The 17983-nt window shown below is 31.8% G+C and overlaps 1 protein-coding gene and 1 pseudogene across 3 annotated transcripts; one reads left to right on the top strand and one right to left on the bottom strand.

Annotated features, from left to right (window-relative positions):
• Positions 1-3545: 3545 nt before the first annotated feature.
• On the top strand, positions 3546-5374 carry LOC110639742 (pentatricopeptide repeat-containing protein At1g33350-like; annotated as a pseudogene).
• A 7857-nt stretch (positions 5375-13231) lies between these two features.
• On the bottom strand, positions 13232-16718 carry LOC110639752 (ACT domain-containing protein ACR4). Of its 3 annotated transcripts, none has more exons than XM_021790828.2 (8): positions 16326-16718; positions 15720-15792; positions 15574-15619; positions 15310-15424; positions 15158-15225; positions 14455-15045; positions 14254-14358; positions 13232-13798 (listed from the first exon to the last, which is right to left on the bottom strand). In XM_021790828.2, the coding sequence occupies exons 1-8, from the start codon at positions 16327-16329 to the stop codon at positions 13457-13459; spliced, it is 1344 nt and encodes a 447-aa protein (XP_021646520.2). In that variant the 5' UTR covers positions 16330-16718; the 3' UTR covers positions 13232-13456. The 3 variants fall into 3 exon arrangements, with proteins under 3 accessions (XP_021646520.2, XP_021646521.2, XP_021646519.2); XM_021790829.2 differs by having other exon boundaries at positions 16567-16598; XM_021790827.2 differs by lacking the exon at positions 16326-16718 and adding an exon at positions 15898-15916.
• Positions 16719-17983: the final 1265 nt, after the last annotated feature.

Raw genomic sequence — 17983 nt, 5'->3', positions numbered from 1 at the left:
TCTTCAACTACAATAGGCTATAATTGTCATGACCCAACCTATAAGCCGGACCGACACTAAGACCTGGGCTAATATAAAGCTCCCGAGGCCCGTAGTAAGCCTTACTGTTCTCAAACTCATGACTAGGCTCACAATTGAGGTCCAATATACATATAAAATAATTTAAATTAACTATTATAATTTTATTTTGGGCCAACTTAACCCAATAATTATGAAAAACTAAAATTTGGGGAGCCCAGCTCAACCCTATTACATCATTTTCAAGCTATTTAAAAACCATCAAAAATTTTCATTTATTAATATAAAAACTTAAATTCATACAGTTCCTGACAAGATTAATGCTACTGCTAGTACATGCGGAGTTTTAAATTATAAATTTAGAGAATAATAATACAATTAAGTAATTATCGATAACCTACGAGAAAAAAAGTAGGTTATTCAAAAAAAATGTGTCCTCCTATAGCCTGGAAAAAAAATAAAGTGAACAGGAGTAAGCGTTCGACTTAGAGAGTAAAATACCATTTTTAAGTACAATTTCTATAGCTATCTAAAACTAATGCGTCCTAACAGTGAAATGCAACACCATCATACATATCCATACAAGTCACATCATAATAGCAAAAAGCTAATTTGAAGCACACTCTCACCCAATAATATTCAAACTGTACATATATGGGAGCTGATCCCTTATACAGCTCTCTTAATCCAACCTCTGCTAGCGAGTGTCTCTCAAGCCAGACTTTCACTTAATGAACCAAATACGGGGGCCAGCGAGTGTCTTTCAAGCCGTGCCTACCCCGACTTATCCATAAAGGACCGAGTCCTAGCGAGTGTCTCTCAAGCCGCGTCTACCCGTCCTATCCATATCTAATACCACATACCACACGCAGCCAATACACGCACACTACTCCAAATTATCATAAACAACATCCATGGCACTTCATCAATTAAGAATGTAATATAAAACGTCCCTAGGGTCTAACTACATAGACATATATTTATAAATAATGCATGGACATGCTTGAACATATAATAATATTGAAATTATAATTAAAATTAATATTTTACTCACGGTACACTAGAGATTACTGTAGAGGTTGGGTGAACAGTTGACCCTGATCACCTACATAATTTTATTATGAATTTATTAGTGCTAATTCAAATAAAAATAAATTTAAAGAGGCAACAAATCCTAATTTATATCGAAAATTCGACAGAGTTCTCCCTATACCTAACGCATACCCAACTTGCAAAAGGATTCAAAAAATATTTCTAAATCTCAATTTTCACAATCACATCTCATCAACATTATATGGCCCCTTCTGGGCCTTTCAAATTAGACAATAGTTATAAACTTGAGAAATTACGTTTTAGTCCTTATAATTGATATTTTGTAAAAATCCACTCAAATAAACTCTAAAAATTCTAAAATTTTGTCCTGCGGTCCTCAATAAAGTTATAAAGCTATCGCAAAAGGAATTGTAATTTTCTAATCACCTATGAATATTTTATTTAAGAATATTACTCAATTCCATAAGTTTCCAATAGCTAACATATTCTTAATTCAACCAAATTCAATATTCACATATTTAAACCTCTATTCTCAAGCTTCAACCAATCATATAAAATTTAAATATCATAATTTCATATAATCTTATATGAGCATATGCTAAAAATCTAACTAAAATCCATTTATATTTTTCAAAAATATTCTACACTGACTCAAAAATTCAACAAATAGCATAGAATATCTCTAAATAATTTTACTTTCATTATATATTTTTCTTAAAATTTTTCTCCAATTTTTTCTGTTTAAGAAACGCGGAATTTAAGCACGACAGACTGAGAAATAATGAAAATAATATTACCCAAAGTTTATCTGTGTCTCAAAAATTCTAAAAATTTATGCGGAAGCCTCTGAAAGTTGAATCATCCCTAAAGCTTATCGGAGCCACCGCCGGAACCATCGCGCACAATGGTCGGTCGCCAGCGACATTTGTCGGATCTGATCATACTATAATGTTCCTCTCCTCTTTCTCAGTCCATAGGTGGTCTCGAATCGTCAATCCAATGGTCGGATCGTCTTAAATCTGACCAAAAAGCTTGAAAAATCCGAAACTTCTCTCCTCCATATCTCACACATCCAACCTCTATTTGCTACAAAATTGGTATCAAAAGAAAGCTTTCGGAACAAGCTTTTCCAATGCCACCTGAATCACTTTGATCGGATGTCAGATGAAGCTAGAATCGCGCTTGAAAGTTGAACCACCTGCGCGATGGTTTTTCTCTCTCATCCCTTCCTGCCGCCGTGTCTGGTGGTGCTACCGGCCGACTGGTGGCTCGCTGGTGTCGCTTGAAGCTGCTTGGTCGCCGGTCAGTGGTGGTTGCTCCTTCACCGGCCGGAAAATATGGAGAAAAGAGAGAGAAGAGATGGGGGGAAAGAGAGATGCGTGAGGAAGAAGGGAAATTTTACTGGCTTTTAGTTTTTTTTTTTTTAATTCTGGGAATGAATCTGGACAGCAATGTTGTCTAGATTCATTCCTGGAAAAAAAATTTAATTCTTTTCTTTCTCCTCTCTCTTTTTTTTTTTTATTAACAACAACAACAATAACAACAACAATAACAACAACAACAATAATAATAATAATACATGTAAAAATAATATTCATTTAACAAAACAAAAATATTATTGTGAAAATATTAATTTTAAAACAATGAATAAAATATAAATAAATTATTAGCTTAGTAAATGAAAATATTTATTAAAAATTTTAGGTTGTTACAATAATCCCTTCCGATTATGCCCTTTCTGTACCTTAGGTCGATGCCTCTCGAAGCTTCTTTCTTTTCATGAGAATGCAATATGCAGGAGCCCCTGATCAATAGATAAAGCCAAATTCTTAGCAATATACAAAGCCAATTTCTCAACAATTTGCAAAGTCACTCACTCCCTATTGAAAGTGACTCTCTCTTCAATGGGTGAAGTCACTCTCCATGGGTAAAGTCAATATATTTACTACTTTAACTACTTTATACATTATAAAGAGTGTCGTCAACTATAATGGCCTATAACCCCTTTTGATTATGCATTTTTGTGGCCGAAGTCTCTTAAAGCTTCTTTTTTTCCATGGGGCTACAATGAGAGGAATCCCTCATTAATGAGCAATGCCAAAATCTCAAAAATTAATAAAGTCAAATTCTTAGTAATTGATAATCACTCACTCAAGACTGAAAGCCACTCTCTCCAATGGATGAAAGCCATATGACATTTTCACAATACTATTATTTATATTGTTAGTCACCTTAATTCTAATCTAATTAAAAAATTAACAAAGAATGATATTAAAATAAGAGTTCTAATGTAAATGAAAAATATTTATCGATCCTATTGAAAAATATTTCTTCCACTAAGGATTTTTCTCTAAATCTTATAAGGATTTTGAGCCACAAATATAATAGGATAATATAATAAATTACATGACGAAATAGTTTATAAGCATGTGGCTTATATGAACACTTAAAAAAGCGGGTCCCTTTCATTTTTTTTTTTTTTCCCTCAATTTAGAAGCTCATGAATTGTTGTAAATAAATATGTAAATGTATTTTTACAGCTTAGTTTGTTAACCTTTGGCCTGCAGCAGGGTTGCAAAAAAGCTGGTTTTGTAAAATAGGAGTTCAAATTCACATAATGAGATAGAGGAGGAGACGAAGGTTTCGCTTCCTGATGACTGGTAATGATGAAGGAGGAGGAGAGGAGCTTACCCTGTATCACCAAGGAATAGAAATAAGTATTATTAGCGAAATTGGAATTTGAATCTACACAGAAATACTGTACTAGCTGTAATGATTCGGATAAACAATCTTCAAAGTATTAGTTGCTGGAATCTCAAATGAAAAATTCAAGCATGTTTATGAACCATGCTAGTTCCTCTCTCACGATTCCTGAAACCCATAGTAACCCCAAGTTCCTGCTTCTTCAGCAAAAGCTTTAACTTATGGGCTTCAGCCATCAAGAATGCCTCCTTCCCGCACTAAGCTTTGTATCTCTGCTCTCAAATGCACCGTGCCTCCATCCCTTTCGATAGCTTCTCTATTCTCTTCACCCTCAAATCTTGTACCCGTTTGCAGAACTTCACCATCATTTGCCATCTGCATTCTCATATAATCAAACTGGGATTCATCACTCACGTCTGTGTTGCCACTTCTCTGCTTCATGTTTATGTCGTCACATCTTTTGGTAATGTGTGTCTCTTGTTCGATGAAATGCCTGAAAGAAACACTATTACATGGAATACAATGATTACAGGGTATTCAAGGTCAGGGAATATCAACAATGTACTCGCCCTTTTTGAGGAAATGCCATTGAGGGATGTGGCTTCTTTGTCTGCCATGAACTTAGCCTACTTTTACCATGGGTATTGGGATAAAGGGTTATCGTTATTTCAAGAAATGATGTCAAGTGGGGAACCAAAACCGGACCAAGTGACCGTGGGAACTGTTTTATCAAGTTGGGCACATTTGGGTTCTCTTGCATTGCTGGTTGGGAAATCGGTTCGTGGCTTTACTGTTAAGAATGGGTGGGAACTGAATGTTGAAATTGGCACAATTCTGGTTGACATGTATGCTTAGTGTGGACACATGAAGAATGCTTGCCTGGTTTTTGATTTGATGCGCATATATATATATATTTATATATATACAGCACAACATGGCTTTAGTCAAGAAACGTTGATGTTGTTTAAGAAGATGCAACAGGCTGATATTAGACCTAATGAGCCGACTATCACGGGTATTCTCAATGCCTGTGCTCATTCAGGACTGGTTGAAGAGGGAAGAAAGTATTTCAGGATGATTGAAGAGTATGGTTTGGAGCACAGAATTCAGCATTATGGATGCATGGTTGATCTGTTTGGTAAGGCAGGGTTGTTAGAAGAAGCTTATGAGGTTATTAAGATGATGAAGTTCGAGACTAATATTGTTATCTGGGGTTCCTTCTTGTCAGCCTCCAAGGAGCATAAACAGTTTGACATGGCTGAAAGAGTGATTGAACAGATCTTGAGTGTAATAAAGCCAGGGAATGATAGAGGTATTTACACTCTTATCTGTGATTTGTATGCTTTAAATGAGAAATGGGATGATGCAGAGAGAGTGAGGAAATTAATGCTTAACCAAAATGTGAGAAAAGCCAGAGGCTCTAGTTTTGTCAGAAGTTGATTATAGGGCGCCCATTCATCGGTCATCTGCAACTTTTGATTCTTTAGCTTCTATAGTTTTGAACGTTGATCTTTCTGTAGGTAATAATGGCATATTTATCTGTTTTGATAGCTTTAGTTTTGTTAAATTCTTATGATTCTTTGTTTAAGAAAAGTAATGAGATAAAGAGCCAGAAGAGCAAGAACAATGAATGCAAGAAGAAATTTAGCTGCTGCTACCCTGTATCGATGCTTAGACTGATCTTTTATTTTATTTGCTAATTATAATTTCAGAGGGAAAAGGGGGAACTGGAACTCTTTGGGATTCCATTTCTTGACCATTCATGTTGTCATAATATTAGATCCACACTACATACAAACATAAATAGCAAATAAAGTTAAAGAATTATACCATGGACAAAGAATTCAATGCAATATTTCAGTATTCCCTTCTTGAATGTAGGCAGACTGTAACGGAGAAGGCAAAACGAGAGGAGAAAGTAGAGGAATAGGGTCTTTACTATGGTAGAATGAATTAAATGAAGGAGCTGCCATGAGTGGTGGCGATGACAATGATGATGACGATGATGCTACAGTTGCTTGAGGTGCAACATGTCTTTCAACAAAGGCAGTTAGCTTAATCTGCAGAGGACAGGGTGCTCGCCTTTGCAAGTGGCTCAATGGTTTTCTGTATTCATCTTTGTGAATACAAGTTTGGAAACCAGGAAAATCAACACCAGAATCCTCCTTTTCGTTTGTCTATCTCTTTAATCTTTTAGATCTCTTAATCCATGTATGCTCTCCTGGTTCATCTTAATACTTGTTCTATGACCGTAAACAAAGAATCATACAGCTTGCTGATACAAGCTGCTAGCTAGCCCCTACACATCAATGCTTCTCACCACTATCCGATGTGGACATGTCATCCAATCCATGAACGACACGATTTGAGTGGATTGTGCACTGGGAACACCCTATAATTACACCTGCAGTAGAGTATTGGAGTCATGTGAGGAGAAGAGGTTACCGTCTATGGAAGAAACTTGCATTCCATATCATCATATCCTTCATGTGAGAGAGAATCAATGCACAATGTAAAAGCTCTAAGATTTCAGTGACTGGAACCTACAGCCACACGACTCTTTACTGCTCCTATCAGCTTTGCCTTTGTGTCTTTAACAACAAACAACCCCTTCATTATCCTGTATAGATTATTATGGTAGATATTTTATATAACGGAAGAAACAAGGCCTACGTCCATCCACTTCTGTTAAGAAGCTTCATTTTCCATGTTTTTTGAGCTTAATGACGAGTAACGGCTGGTAGAGCTGGCTAGACCCGGACAAAGGCTGGTTCTGGTCCAAACAGGCCCGAAATCGAAATCATAAACCCTGCAGGTTCAGTTTAAGTTCAAATTGAACAGTCTAGAATTTTTTCACCTTTTTTTTTTAATTTTTAAATAAAAAAGGCGATTCGGCTCAGAATTATCTGATTCGGTTCCAGCTCAATTTTGATTTAGTTTAGTTACAAGTCAAGTCAAAGATAGGTTTGATCGGTTTGATTTAAACAGTCTAGTTCCGGTTCTGAACAGGCCAGGACTCGAGCTGGCCACCAATGGTTCCTGACCGCAACTACCAATTTGGCCCGGTTTTGGTTCAAAACAGTTTCGATTTAGTCACATATATAATTAAACTATAATAAATTTTTAAACGTCATTCATAAATTAAATAATTTAGTTTCTAATATAAAAAATTAAAAAAATCAAATATAAACTCAATATAATTTTGTTTTTAAAAAAATAAGTTTTTGAATCAGGCCAATTTCACTTTGAACCTGTCCATTCGAATCGGCCAATTTTGGACTCAGTTCAAGAGACTGTTCAGGGCCCAAAGCCATTGATCAGGGCCAATTTTGGGTTTGACCTGGTTCAAGTCAAAGGCCGTGCTGAACCTTGGCTGGGTCTAACGTCAAGAAATTGTTTGAAATTCCATGCATGTTGCAAGGCATGCAATAAGGAGAAAATCCAAGCCAATTAATGAATAAATTAAAAAGATTGTGTTTGTAACGCTCCTAATTTTTAAATAATTATTTTATATATTAATATTATTATTTTATTATATTAAATATTACGAAAGTTTATTTGGAATTTTTCTAAATTTTAAAAATTGGGTATGATTTTCTTAAGACTATAAATTTCATTGATTTTTATAAATTAATCTAAAGACCAAATGACAAAACTAAAAATATATTTGGACTCCAAAAATTTTTTTGAGTTTTTTAAAATTTTTTCAAAATTTTTGGGCCTCATTTTTTGTCACAGAGCAGAATAAAAATTCAATTTCGAGTATTTTAAATCGGACTGATCGAATCGAACCAGACAAGATCGGACCTATCAAATAGGACCGGCCTTCTTTCCTTTTTCTTCCTCTCTCCTCCCTCTCCCGACACCCTCACTTCTCTCCTCCGATTCTCTCTCCTCCCTCCACCTCTAGCCGGCCTACCACCTCCACTCCCTTCTCCAATCGTCGGCGCACCTCTCCCGTCCCTCACCCTTGCCGGTCCCCGCCCTAAGGCTCCGGAAAAACTAGCCAAACTTCTCTCCTTCACGCGCACACCGCTTCAACTTCCTAGCCAAAATTCGATCAATCCGGTCACCAATCGAAACGGGTCTTATCCCAAACCTCTTCTACTATTCAAGAGCTTTCTATAAACACCAAGAACACCCAATTCTATTAAGCGATTTGTACAATTTTCACCCAGAAAGTTTTTACCTATTTTGACTTTTAGGCTAAATTTCTCCCCAACCGATAACCCCACGAAAATTCCAAGAGTATCAGTGTGCTCTACTCGACGAGAGCTTCACAGCCATATAAATTTCAAAATTTTCCAACGCCAAAATTTCGATGGATCCCTCAAACTTTGCAATGTTGATCCAAGCTCTAAATGAGCTTAATTAATTTTTCAACAATTTTATTTTAACCCCGGGTGTTATGGGCTTCTCGTAAATGTTTTCGTTTCGCAGAAATTCGACCGTTGCTTGGGTCTGTATTTTCGAGCCGGACAGACAGGCTGCCAGAACAACTCTCAATTCGGGTCAAAGTAATAGCCTATCCCACCATTTCCAGATGTCTCGGACGCGTTCCAAGCGTCAGAATTGGAGTAGGTAAACCTGAACTCTAAATTTCTTCAATTTTATGGTGCCGGGTTTAGAATAAAATTTTATAAAATATTCGTGGGTATTTAAAAAATTATAATTCCTTTGGTATTAGCTTTATAATATTGTTAAAGACCGCGAAAAAAAATTTTAGAAATTTTAGAATGAGTTATAATATATATATATATATATATATGTTTGCAAAAGTGGAATTAAATATCATTTAAATCTTAATTAGCAAATTGCCATTACTTGCAAAAGTGGAATTAAATATCATTTAAATCTTAATTTGCAAATTGCCATTACTTAAAAAAATTTGAATTTGTTTAATTTTATATATTTTAATTAAAAATCTACATAAATATTATTTTTATTAATAATTCTTATTTTAAAATTTTAATAATTTTTAAAATATTTTTAATTTTATTTTATATAAAATAAAAAATATAAAAAATTATAAATATTATTTAAAATATATATATTTTATATTTAATTAAATATTTATATAAATGTTTCGAAATCGAAATCTTAAACCCTGTAGTTTCAGTTTCAGTTTAAGTTCAAATTGAACAGTCTAGAATTTTTTTTCAGCCTTTTCTTTTAATTTTTAAATAGAAAAGGCGGTTCAGCTTAGAACCGTTTAATTCGGTTCCGGTTTAATTTTGGTTTGGTTCATTTACAAGTCAAGTCAAAGATAGGTTTGATCGGTTCAATTTAAGCAGTCTAGTTCCAGTTCTAAACTGGCTAGGTCTGGAGCTGGCCACCAATGGCTCCAAATCGCAACTACCAATTTGGCTCGGTTTTGGTTCAAAACAGTTTCGATTTGGTTGTATATATTATCAAACAATAACAAAATTTTAAACGACATTCATAAATTAAATAATTTAGTTTCTAATGTAAAAAAATTAAAAAGAACCAAATATAAACTCAATATAATTTTTTTTTTAAAAAAATAAGTTTTTGAATCAGGCCAATTTCACTTTGAAACTATCCATTCGAATTGGCCAATTTTGGACTCAGTTCGAGAGACTGTTCAAGGTCCAAAACCGTTGATCAGAGCCAATTTTGGGTTTGACCTGGTTCAATTCAAAGACCGCACTGAACCTTGGCTGGTGTCTAACGTTGAATTTCCATGCACGTTGCAAGGCATGCAATAAGGAGAAAATCCAAGCCAATTAATGAATAAATTAAAAAGATTGCACTTAAGGTTTTTTCTATGAGAAGAAAATCGATGGATTTTGGTTTCATATTCCTTGGAGAGAATCAGTGCCAGAAATAGAATCTTGGGAGCTTTTTCCAGTGCCAGAAATAGAATCATTAAATTTCTTGAAGAAAATTAATTAATAATTATTAAAGTATAGTAATATTCTAAATACAACTCCTACATTCATCCTTACAAGCAAAATGAAATCATCACAAACTTATAATAAATAATTATAATTTTATTAATTAATTTTTCACTATTTCTCTATTTGTGTAACACATTAATAGTAAAATAATGTCAAGATATAAAATAATATATTTGAAGCAGTCAATATATATATATATATATATATATATATATATATATATATATATATATATAGACATCCAATCTAAAAATCGATAAAAGTAGATAATTAAGAGTTTAAGATTCAATTAGAGTTAAATTGAGTTTGAATCGAACCATAATATAAAATTCTGTATAATAATATTATCAATCTAATATAATGCAGCATATTCAATTTCCTTAAATTTAAAAGTATTAAAGAAAAATTATTTCACAGTAGAGAAAAAAAAAATGTCCAAGGAATTGAAAATTTAAACAATTATATAAATTTAGATTAAGTCTCCACATAGCAAAAGTTTTATTTTTATTCAATAATATATATATTTAGATTAAGTGTCCGAATGGGAAAAGTCAGAATGATTGACAAAGTATCTATTTGACATTGCGTTTGGAGGTCCAAAATTATTTTTCTGAATAAAAATATTATTTTAAATACTGTTAAAAAAATAATTTAGAAAAAACTGTTTTATTATTTTAGTGTCTTTATGACTAAAACTTGTCAAATTTAATTTTAAATTATTTTTTAATACATTCTGACTAATATATTTAAAAATCAGACCCAAAGCATCATGTCATGTGTATTTGTTGTAAGGCTATTAAACTCTAATGGTCAAACACAAGACTGAAGAAGGATGAGAAGCTATGGGACCATCTACAAATAAAAAATAAAAATAAAGAATGAATAGTTAAGTTTACTTTCATTTGTTGTCAAGGTGAAAAAAAAATAAAGAAAATAAATATAAAAAATAAAAAATAAAATTGTGAGATAATTTTTTTTAATACATATTTTTATCCTTGATTTTTGTTAAAAAAATCTCATGGCATTCTGAATTTTTAAAATAGTTTTTGATACATATCAATTTATGTAAAAGTGAGATTAAAATATTTTTCAAATCTTAATTAATAAATTATCATGTCAATAAACTAAATTTATTCAAAACCTAATTATTATTACTAAAATAATATTCAAATTTGTTTAGTTTTATATATTTTAATTAAAAATCAACATAAAACTTATTTTTATTAATAATTTTTATTTTTAAATTTTAATAATTTTATAAAATATTTTAATTTATTTTATATGAAATAAAATATATAAAAATTACAAATATTATTATGAAAAATATATATTTTATATTTATTTAAATATTGATATAAATAAGTTTGGGTAACAGATACCCAACATGTAAAACTCAAACCCGAGTCGAACCTATCACTGTATTAAATTTCAAATTTAAACTCTTACATACTACTCAAACCCATCCTATTATAATTTAATCGGATTGATATCCGTAAAAATCCGATCCATTACCATTCCTATTTAAAAGGATTATATAAAAACATCCATAGTACATGATAAATTTTTTTATTTATGAAGATAAATTAATGTTGTTTAATTTATCATGTAAAGAATTATTTAGTGCAAAAATGTAAAGGTGCAAATATTTTGCACTTGATATAATGAAAAATTATAATAATTTTTATAGATGACATTTTATAAGGATAATTAAGTGAAACAACAAAACTTATATTTAAAAAGTTATGAAATTAGCTATTTTAGTTGTGTAAATAAATCCATTCATAAAAAAAAATAGTGTTTATTTTAATAATTTATTAAACATCTCAACATAATTAAAATAATATTTAAAATTTTTATTATTTAATCATTATTATCATTAACTTACTTATCACTAAATTAGTGAAATAAGATTTATTTAGTACAACTATTGTAATGATAAAATAAATAAATATTAAAATTAAAATTATCATTATATTATAATAATTTTTTTTCAACTAAATATAAAAATATAATAATAATTACATTATATTATAATTTTAATTAAATTATATAATTATTACATTATAATCTTAAATCCCAAACTAAAACACCCATGGCACCCCTACCTATAGTGGCCATCATTATAGCATTTTCAGGCTACACTTACCATATCTTCCACTAACTTTTGTGGGTTGAAATTTACCTGTCACAAATTGTATGAATAGTAATTTTGTTCAATGAATTGTACCCATTATCAGTGCTTTTGATAAGAATCAAGAAATTGGAAACCATAGAATAATTATTTTCTGTAATCAAATCATTTGGCTTGCCTTTAGAATTGAGATTTATTAGTCCGAATGTGACCTGCTGAGGTGGCATCCGCTCAAATGACAGGTAGGAACCACGTGGCTGTACGTTGCATAACTTTGCATACCAATTAATAAATAATGTGAAGCGTAGACATACGAAGGCTCTAGTTAGACAAGTAGAGCATATTAGATTAGAGGATAGAAAAAAAAAAAGGGGTAGACCTAAATTGACTTGGAGGAGAGTAGTACAAAATGACCTAGAAGTATTACACATTTCTGATGATTTAACCCAAAATCGTTCAGAGTGAAGAAAGCGAATCCATATAGGCGACTCTAAATTTTTTGGATAAAGACTTAGTTTAGTTGAGTAGAAACTTTCTCGATCTCTTTTGAGCAAAATCACGGTCAAAAAAATATTCAAATCACTCTCAATTGGATTAGCCTTTTTTTTTTTTTTCCTTTTATCAAATTTTGGACGAATTTTAATAGGCTGATATTCTAATAATTTTAATGGAAGAGAAAGAGCAGAATCTCCCTAACTTTCATGGCTGGGATCAGAAAAAATGCCAACCAAAAGTTGGTCAAGTTTAGCAGCACCAATAACAAAATTTTCAAACATAAAAAGAGAAAAATTTGGTGAGAAAAGGCAAGGATAACAATTCATCACCAAAACAATACTACTAGTAGCTGTATATTTGATGAACTTATTAAGTTCATTGACGTACGTAACAGATCTATTAAATAATTAATAAACCTATAATGGTAAAATATAATTAGAATCCATTAAAAAGTATAAGATTTAATTAATCAAATAAAAAAATTAAAAATACATTTTTATTTTAATTTCTCATATTCTTTTTAAACAATAACTCCAGTGAAAAAAAAAAAAAGGGTAAATGCTCTTGTCAAAGTTTGGTAGCTTCACGCCTTCACCCACCAATAAATTACAAAAAAAAAAGATTCAATGACATCAGAAAATGGTCCTTTTCCAACTGGTTTCAACTTCCAATTCCCACTTGACCCTCTTCCATGGTAATATTCTATTCAAGTCCTTGTGTCTTAAGAGCTACTACTTCAAATTAGTGGAAAAAGATCCAAAATTAGAATCCAACCTAATGTAAAAGTCTTCCAAACAACAATAAACAATTCAAGGGTCAACAAAAAAACCATGTAAAAATAAAATTGAAAAAAGAAAAAAGATGGATGTTAAAGGGTTAGCTGGAAGCATAAGATTAGTTATGTACAAAGTTGAAACTGAAAAAGTTCAATACGTAACTTCTATTGCTTTCATGGCTCCAACATTAGATTGGATCCAATGGTAACAAATGAAACTTGCTGAATATACAGGCACTTCTTCTATGGCTTTCTCTACCTCATTTGACAAATGGCTCTGTTCCTGAACTCTAAGTCACACATATGCTAAAAGGACTAAGATTTGTTTTTGTAGTAGAATTTGAGTGAGCTAAAATCTTTTCAAGAATCGGACCTAATCAATCCAAAGTTAACAAAAGATCTTGACTTGAAGAGACCACCAAAGAGAAACCTAGTGGGTGATTCCTGAGATACTGGTTTTAGCTCTTCAGGACTGCCCTTTACCTTAAGTATGGTCTGGCCAATTACCTGCCTGATGGAATCTATGGTTTTTGCATCAACTGGATACCCTGATGCATCACCAACATAAAATGTATTGATAGCTTTGCCATCTCTAGTTGTCACTTCTGCTCTGGCGACAGTAAGGCTGTTTTCTCGAAAGATGCGAGTAACATCAGATAGCAGCCCGATTCTGTCCGTAGTGCATAGTTCTAGCTTCAAACCCTGAATCAGAAAGTAGGGGGAAAAAAAATAATCATCTACATAAAGGACACACTTAAGGAACAGGTAAAGAACAAAAGACATCCCATAAACTTTTGTCTTGAGCATTTGTTTTCTGCTGCTGTTAGTGAGTGTATTATTGATTATGAAAATCTCATCTAATGGAACCCCATATGCACAAGTGAAAAATTCATTTTACCAAAAGAATCCAGGAATGTCATCTACCACACAGACAATCAGATCTAACTAAACACAATCTTATAAATAATTGGACCATAAGTTAGCCGTAGTTCTCAGCAGAAGAGTTTAAGCAAACCATTGTTTTAACATCACTACTTGGTAAAAGATAAAAATCACCTCTTTATTATAATTTCACATTCTAAACCACAAGATATTATCCAAATGACGCTCTAAGCACACAATCACTTGTTCAAAAAAAATATATGATAAGCACTCACTTCAGATACTCTTCTCTCAATAGCTGCTTCAAGACATTGTATCACTCTCTGTCTTTCAGCATCCGATTTCACAGGGGATCCATCTATATGTCTGATATAATATTCCTACAAAAGCATCCACACAATAATTAAGGCAATTAATTTGCACTCACAATCAACCCCTTAACACATTTAACTAAACAGAGGAGATAGATGGCATACCTGATAAGCCTCTGGTCCCTCAGCATCTATATTGGCATGAAAAACTACATACTCCATGTCTGTCAACGTGCAGACAGTATCAAAAAGAAGTTTTGGCCTATCTTTGCTTCTTATGGTTACCACTGAGTAGTCCTTGTCATACCAATTAACCACACTCACATTAGGCCTTTGCTTCTCATTCAAGACCTCATCGTCAGCACGTTCATAATCCCTATCAGCAAACATCATTTGGTGAAGCCTTCTCTCAGTGTGGGTGACCCCAAGAGACACCCCAGTCTTAGCTCTCTTGTATTTGTTACTACCCTTGAGTACATTACAGAGAAGTTCCTTAATCTTGGATACCCTCTTTGGGTCAGTAATTTCAAATCCGGTTTCCTCGTCAGTTACTTGCATCACAGCTGCAGCCCGAGTATTGTGTGTCCAGACCTCTGCATTGACCACATTGCATTTTAGGTGGGTGAGTACAGCACACACTTCAGATAGCAGGCCTGGTCTGTCACTTCCTGTTAGCTCAATTGCAGTGTGGTCCATAGATGGTTTAACCCCAACAGATCTCATAGAAGATACAAAGCATGATTCTGGCCCCAGAGACTGAAATACAAAACTAAGTAAGCAGATCTAGTTGTGTTCCAATGTGGTGAACTGGTGGGTGAAAAAATTAAAGGAAAAAGAAAGGTATAAAGACAGCGTCAATTACACTCACCTTCCGAATATAACCTAGAATTGCTTCATCAGTAATCTGGTTTCCATCTTGATCCTTAACATTAAAAACTGGCAAAGAAAGATAAAACAAAAATCAGTTTTGGACTAAAAAAAGAAAAGCTAAAAGAGAAAAAGGGAAAAGAAAAATCTTACCATCCATCAACCAACCACCATCAGAGGATATGTAAGCTTTAGTTATCATAAGGTTAAGATCAGTAAGGACTTGTACAACTTCAAGTAGTGTTCCATGTCTGTTTGCACTGTCCACCTGCATCACAAAATCAACAAGTACCAAAAAAAGAGGTCAATAAGCATAAAAGAACAAAGGGGAAATTGCCAAAAATTATTGTCAAGAGCACACCCACCAACCCCAGAGAGAGAGAGGGAGAGAGAGAGAGAGAGAGCACAAACACATACTCTTACAACAGTTGCATTCTTGCAGGATTCATTATCAATTACAACCCTGAGTAGAGAAAAAACGAATAGAAGTAAATCACAAGAGTGATTTGTTTAAAACATGAGGGAACTTTCGATGGAATTGAAAAGAAAAAGAAATTGCAAACCTGGGAGGATTCAATCTTCTAAAGAGTTTCTCATATTCATCGTCCATATCTTGTGAAAAGCCCATGTTGAGCTCTGTAGAAATAAAAATAAATGAAAAGCTATGAGAATGAAAAGACCCAATCAAAACGTAAAGGAGCTCCCTAGGGAATAACGATGACCAATGAGAAAACAAGATACCCAAATCCAAAAAGAGTACAGAGAAAATTCCAGCAATTATAACTGCATCCTTAATGACTGTTATAAACCATCTCCAAACTACTAGGTGAAGAAATTTTATTGCAAAAAAAAAAAAAGGAACACCATACCCACCAAAGACATTGAAAACACAAGCAAAAGCAGGCAGAAAGAGAGGAAAATCAAGTACAGAAACCGGAGCACAGAAGGAAAAGTTTCAATTAAGATCACAAAGACCACATAAAAAAACAAAAAAAACCACATCAATATCCAAAACCCACAAACAAAAACATTCCATCACCAAATTAAAAACCTAAAGAAGCCCGAAAGAAAAGACTGACAAATAATATCTCTGGCACCCAACACCAAAACACAAATCCATAAAAGAAGACAGACCACGAGACTCGAAGAGAACAGAATTTAACACCTACCCATTGCAATTCTTGATGATTTGTTATCTCCTAAGCCCAAGTTTCTTGGTTAACTCAAAATACAGAGTATGCATATAATATATACGCATACAAGAACTGAACTACCAATACATATAACATACACAGAAGAAAAACGAGTATCTCCAGAAATTTCTTAGCACTATCTCTCACAGAAGGAAACAAAAATATTTTATGTAATTATATTCGATTATTTCCCAAAAAAATTTTGAAACAAACCCACCAAAACTAAAACTAAAGATTCACATTTCTATATAGAAACCGAACAACCCTGACACGAAACTCCAAAAACCTGCAACTTCAACGAGAAGGCAAATACCCATATAACCCTCTCTCTCTCTTTCTCTCCCACTTCAGTTTCTCTACAAAATCAGTAATGTAAAGTGGAATCTCTACAAAATCAGTAAATATAAAGAGAATGTTCCTAAAACGAGGAGAGAGAGGAAGAGAGCCAGGGGGCGTTAACTACTTTATGCGCATTTTAGTACGTATGAGGGTACTAGTACTAGAATACGCTGCCGTAGGGTTGTGCAGGAAAATAGCATATCACAATGAACACAATAGGAAATTAGTGTTTTACATCTAATTATTAATTATGATTTTAAAATAATTATAAATCAAATTTTTAATTTAAATTTTAGGTTAATATAGTAAAAATTTAATTTAAACCAAATTCAAATTAAATATATTTATATATACATCAAAGAAACACATGAATAATTTTTTTGTAATTTTAATTTATTTTTACTAAATATTAATTTTAAATTAATATTTATTTTCTAATTAGTTTATTATAATATTTATAAAAAAAATAATAAAAATTAAATTATAAAAATTTAAAAAACATTAAAATAAATATAAATATCCAAATAAAAATTAATCAAATCGAATATAAATAATTTTATAATTTAATTATTAATTTAAATTTAAATACTATCAAAATCAATTTTACTTATTTAATTTGACAAAATATAATGAATTCAACCGAACCAATCCATGACAGCTGTAATAGCCACTACTTAACCACGTGCCTGAAAATGGTAAAATGGTAATTAAACTCCCAACTTAGTAGAGATGGACCATTTACACTTTAATACTCAATTTCTCAATTTTTTTTTTTATTTCTATTCAAATTAACTTATAAATTTTAATTTAAACTCAATTTAATTTCTTATTTTTTGTTAAATCAAGAATTTTTTTTTAAAAATTAAGAAATTTAATTTTTTTTATAAATCAAGAAATTAAGAAATTTAATTTTAAAAACTTTAATGTTTGAACTTAAATTAAAAATTTTTAGCTAATTTAAATAAAAAATTAAAAATAACTAAATTAAACATCTTCAATATATATTAACATTTTCAATAAGAGTGAAAATAAAAATTTAGCCGTTTACACTTCACTATAGCAAGGTTTTCAAACTCAATTTTATCATTCAATCCATAAAAGTATAAAATTAAAGATTTAAAATTTAATTATAATTAAATTAAATTTTAATTATTATATTATTGAATATAAAATTAATAATATTATTAAAATAATGATGTATTATTATAATTAATAGTTTATTATATTTATAAATAATTTAAAATAAATTTAATTAAATTTTAAATGAAATGTTAAATAGTGATATTTTATAAGAA

The sequence above is a fragment of the Hevea brasiliensis genome, unplaced genomic scaffold, assembly GCF_030052815.1.
Source record: "Hevea brasiliensis isolate MT/VB/25A 57/8 unplaced genomic scaffold, ASM3005281v1 Scaf100, whole genome shotgun sequence".
NCBI classification, from domain to species: domain Eukaryota; kingdom Viridiplantae; phylum Streptophyta; class Magnoliopsida; order Malpighiales; family Euphorbiaceae; genus Hevea; species Hevea brasiliensis.
The sequence above is the reverse complement of the archived record's forward strand: the minus strand, read 5'-3'. Positions and strand labels throughout refer to the sequence as shown.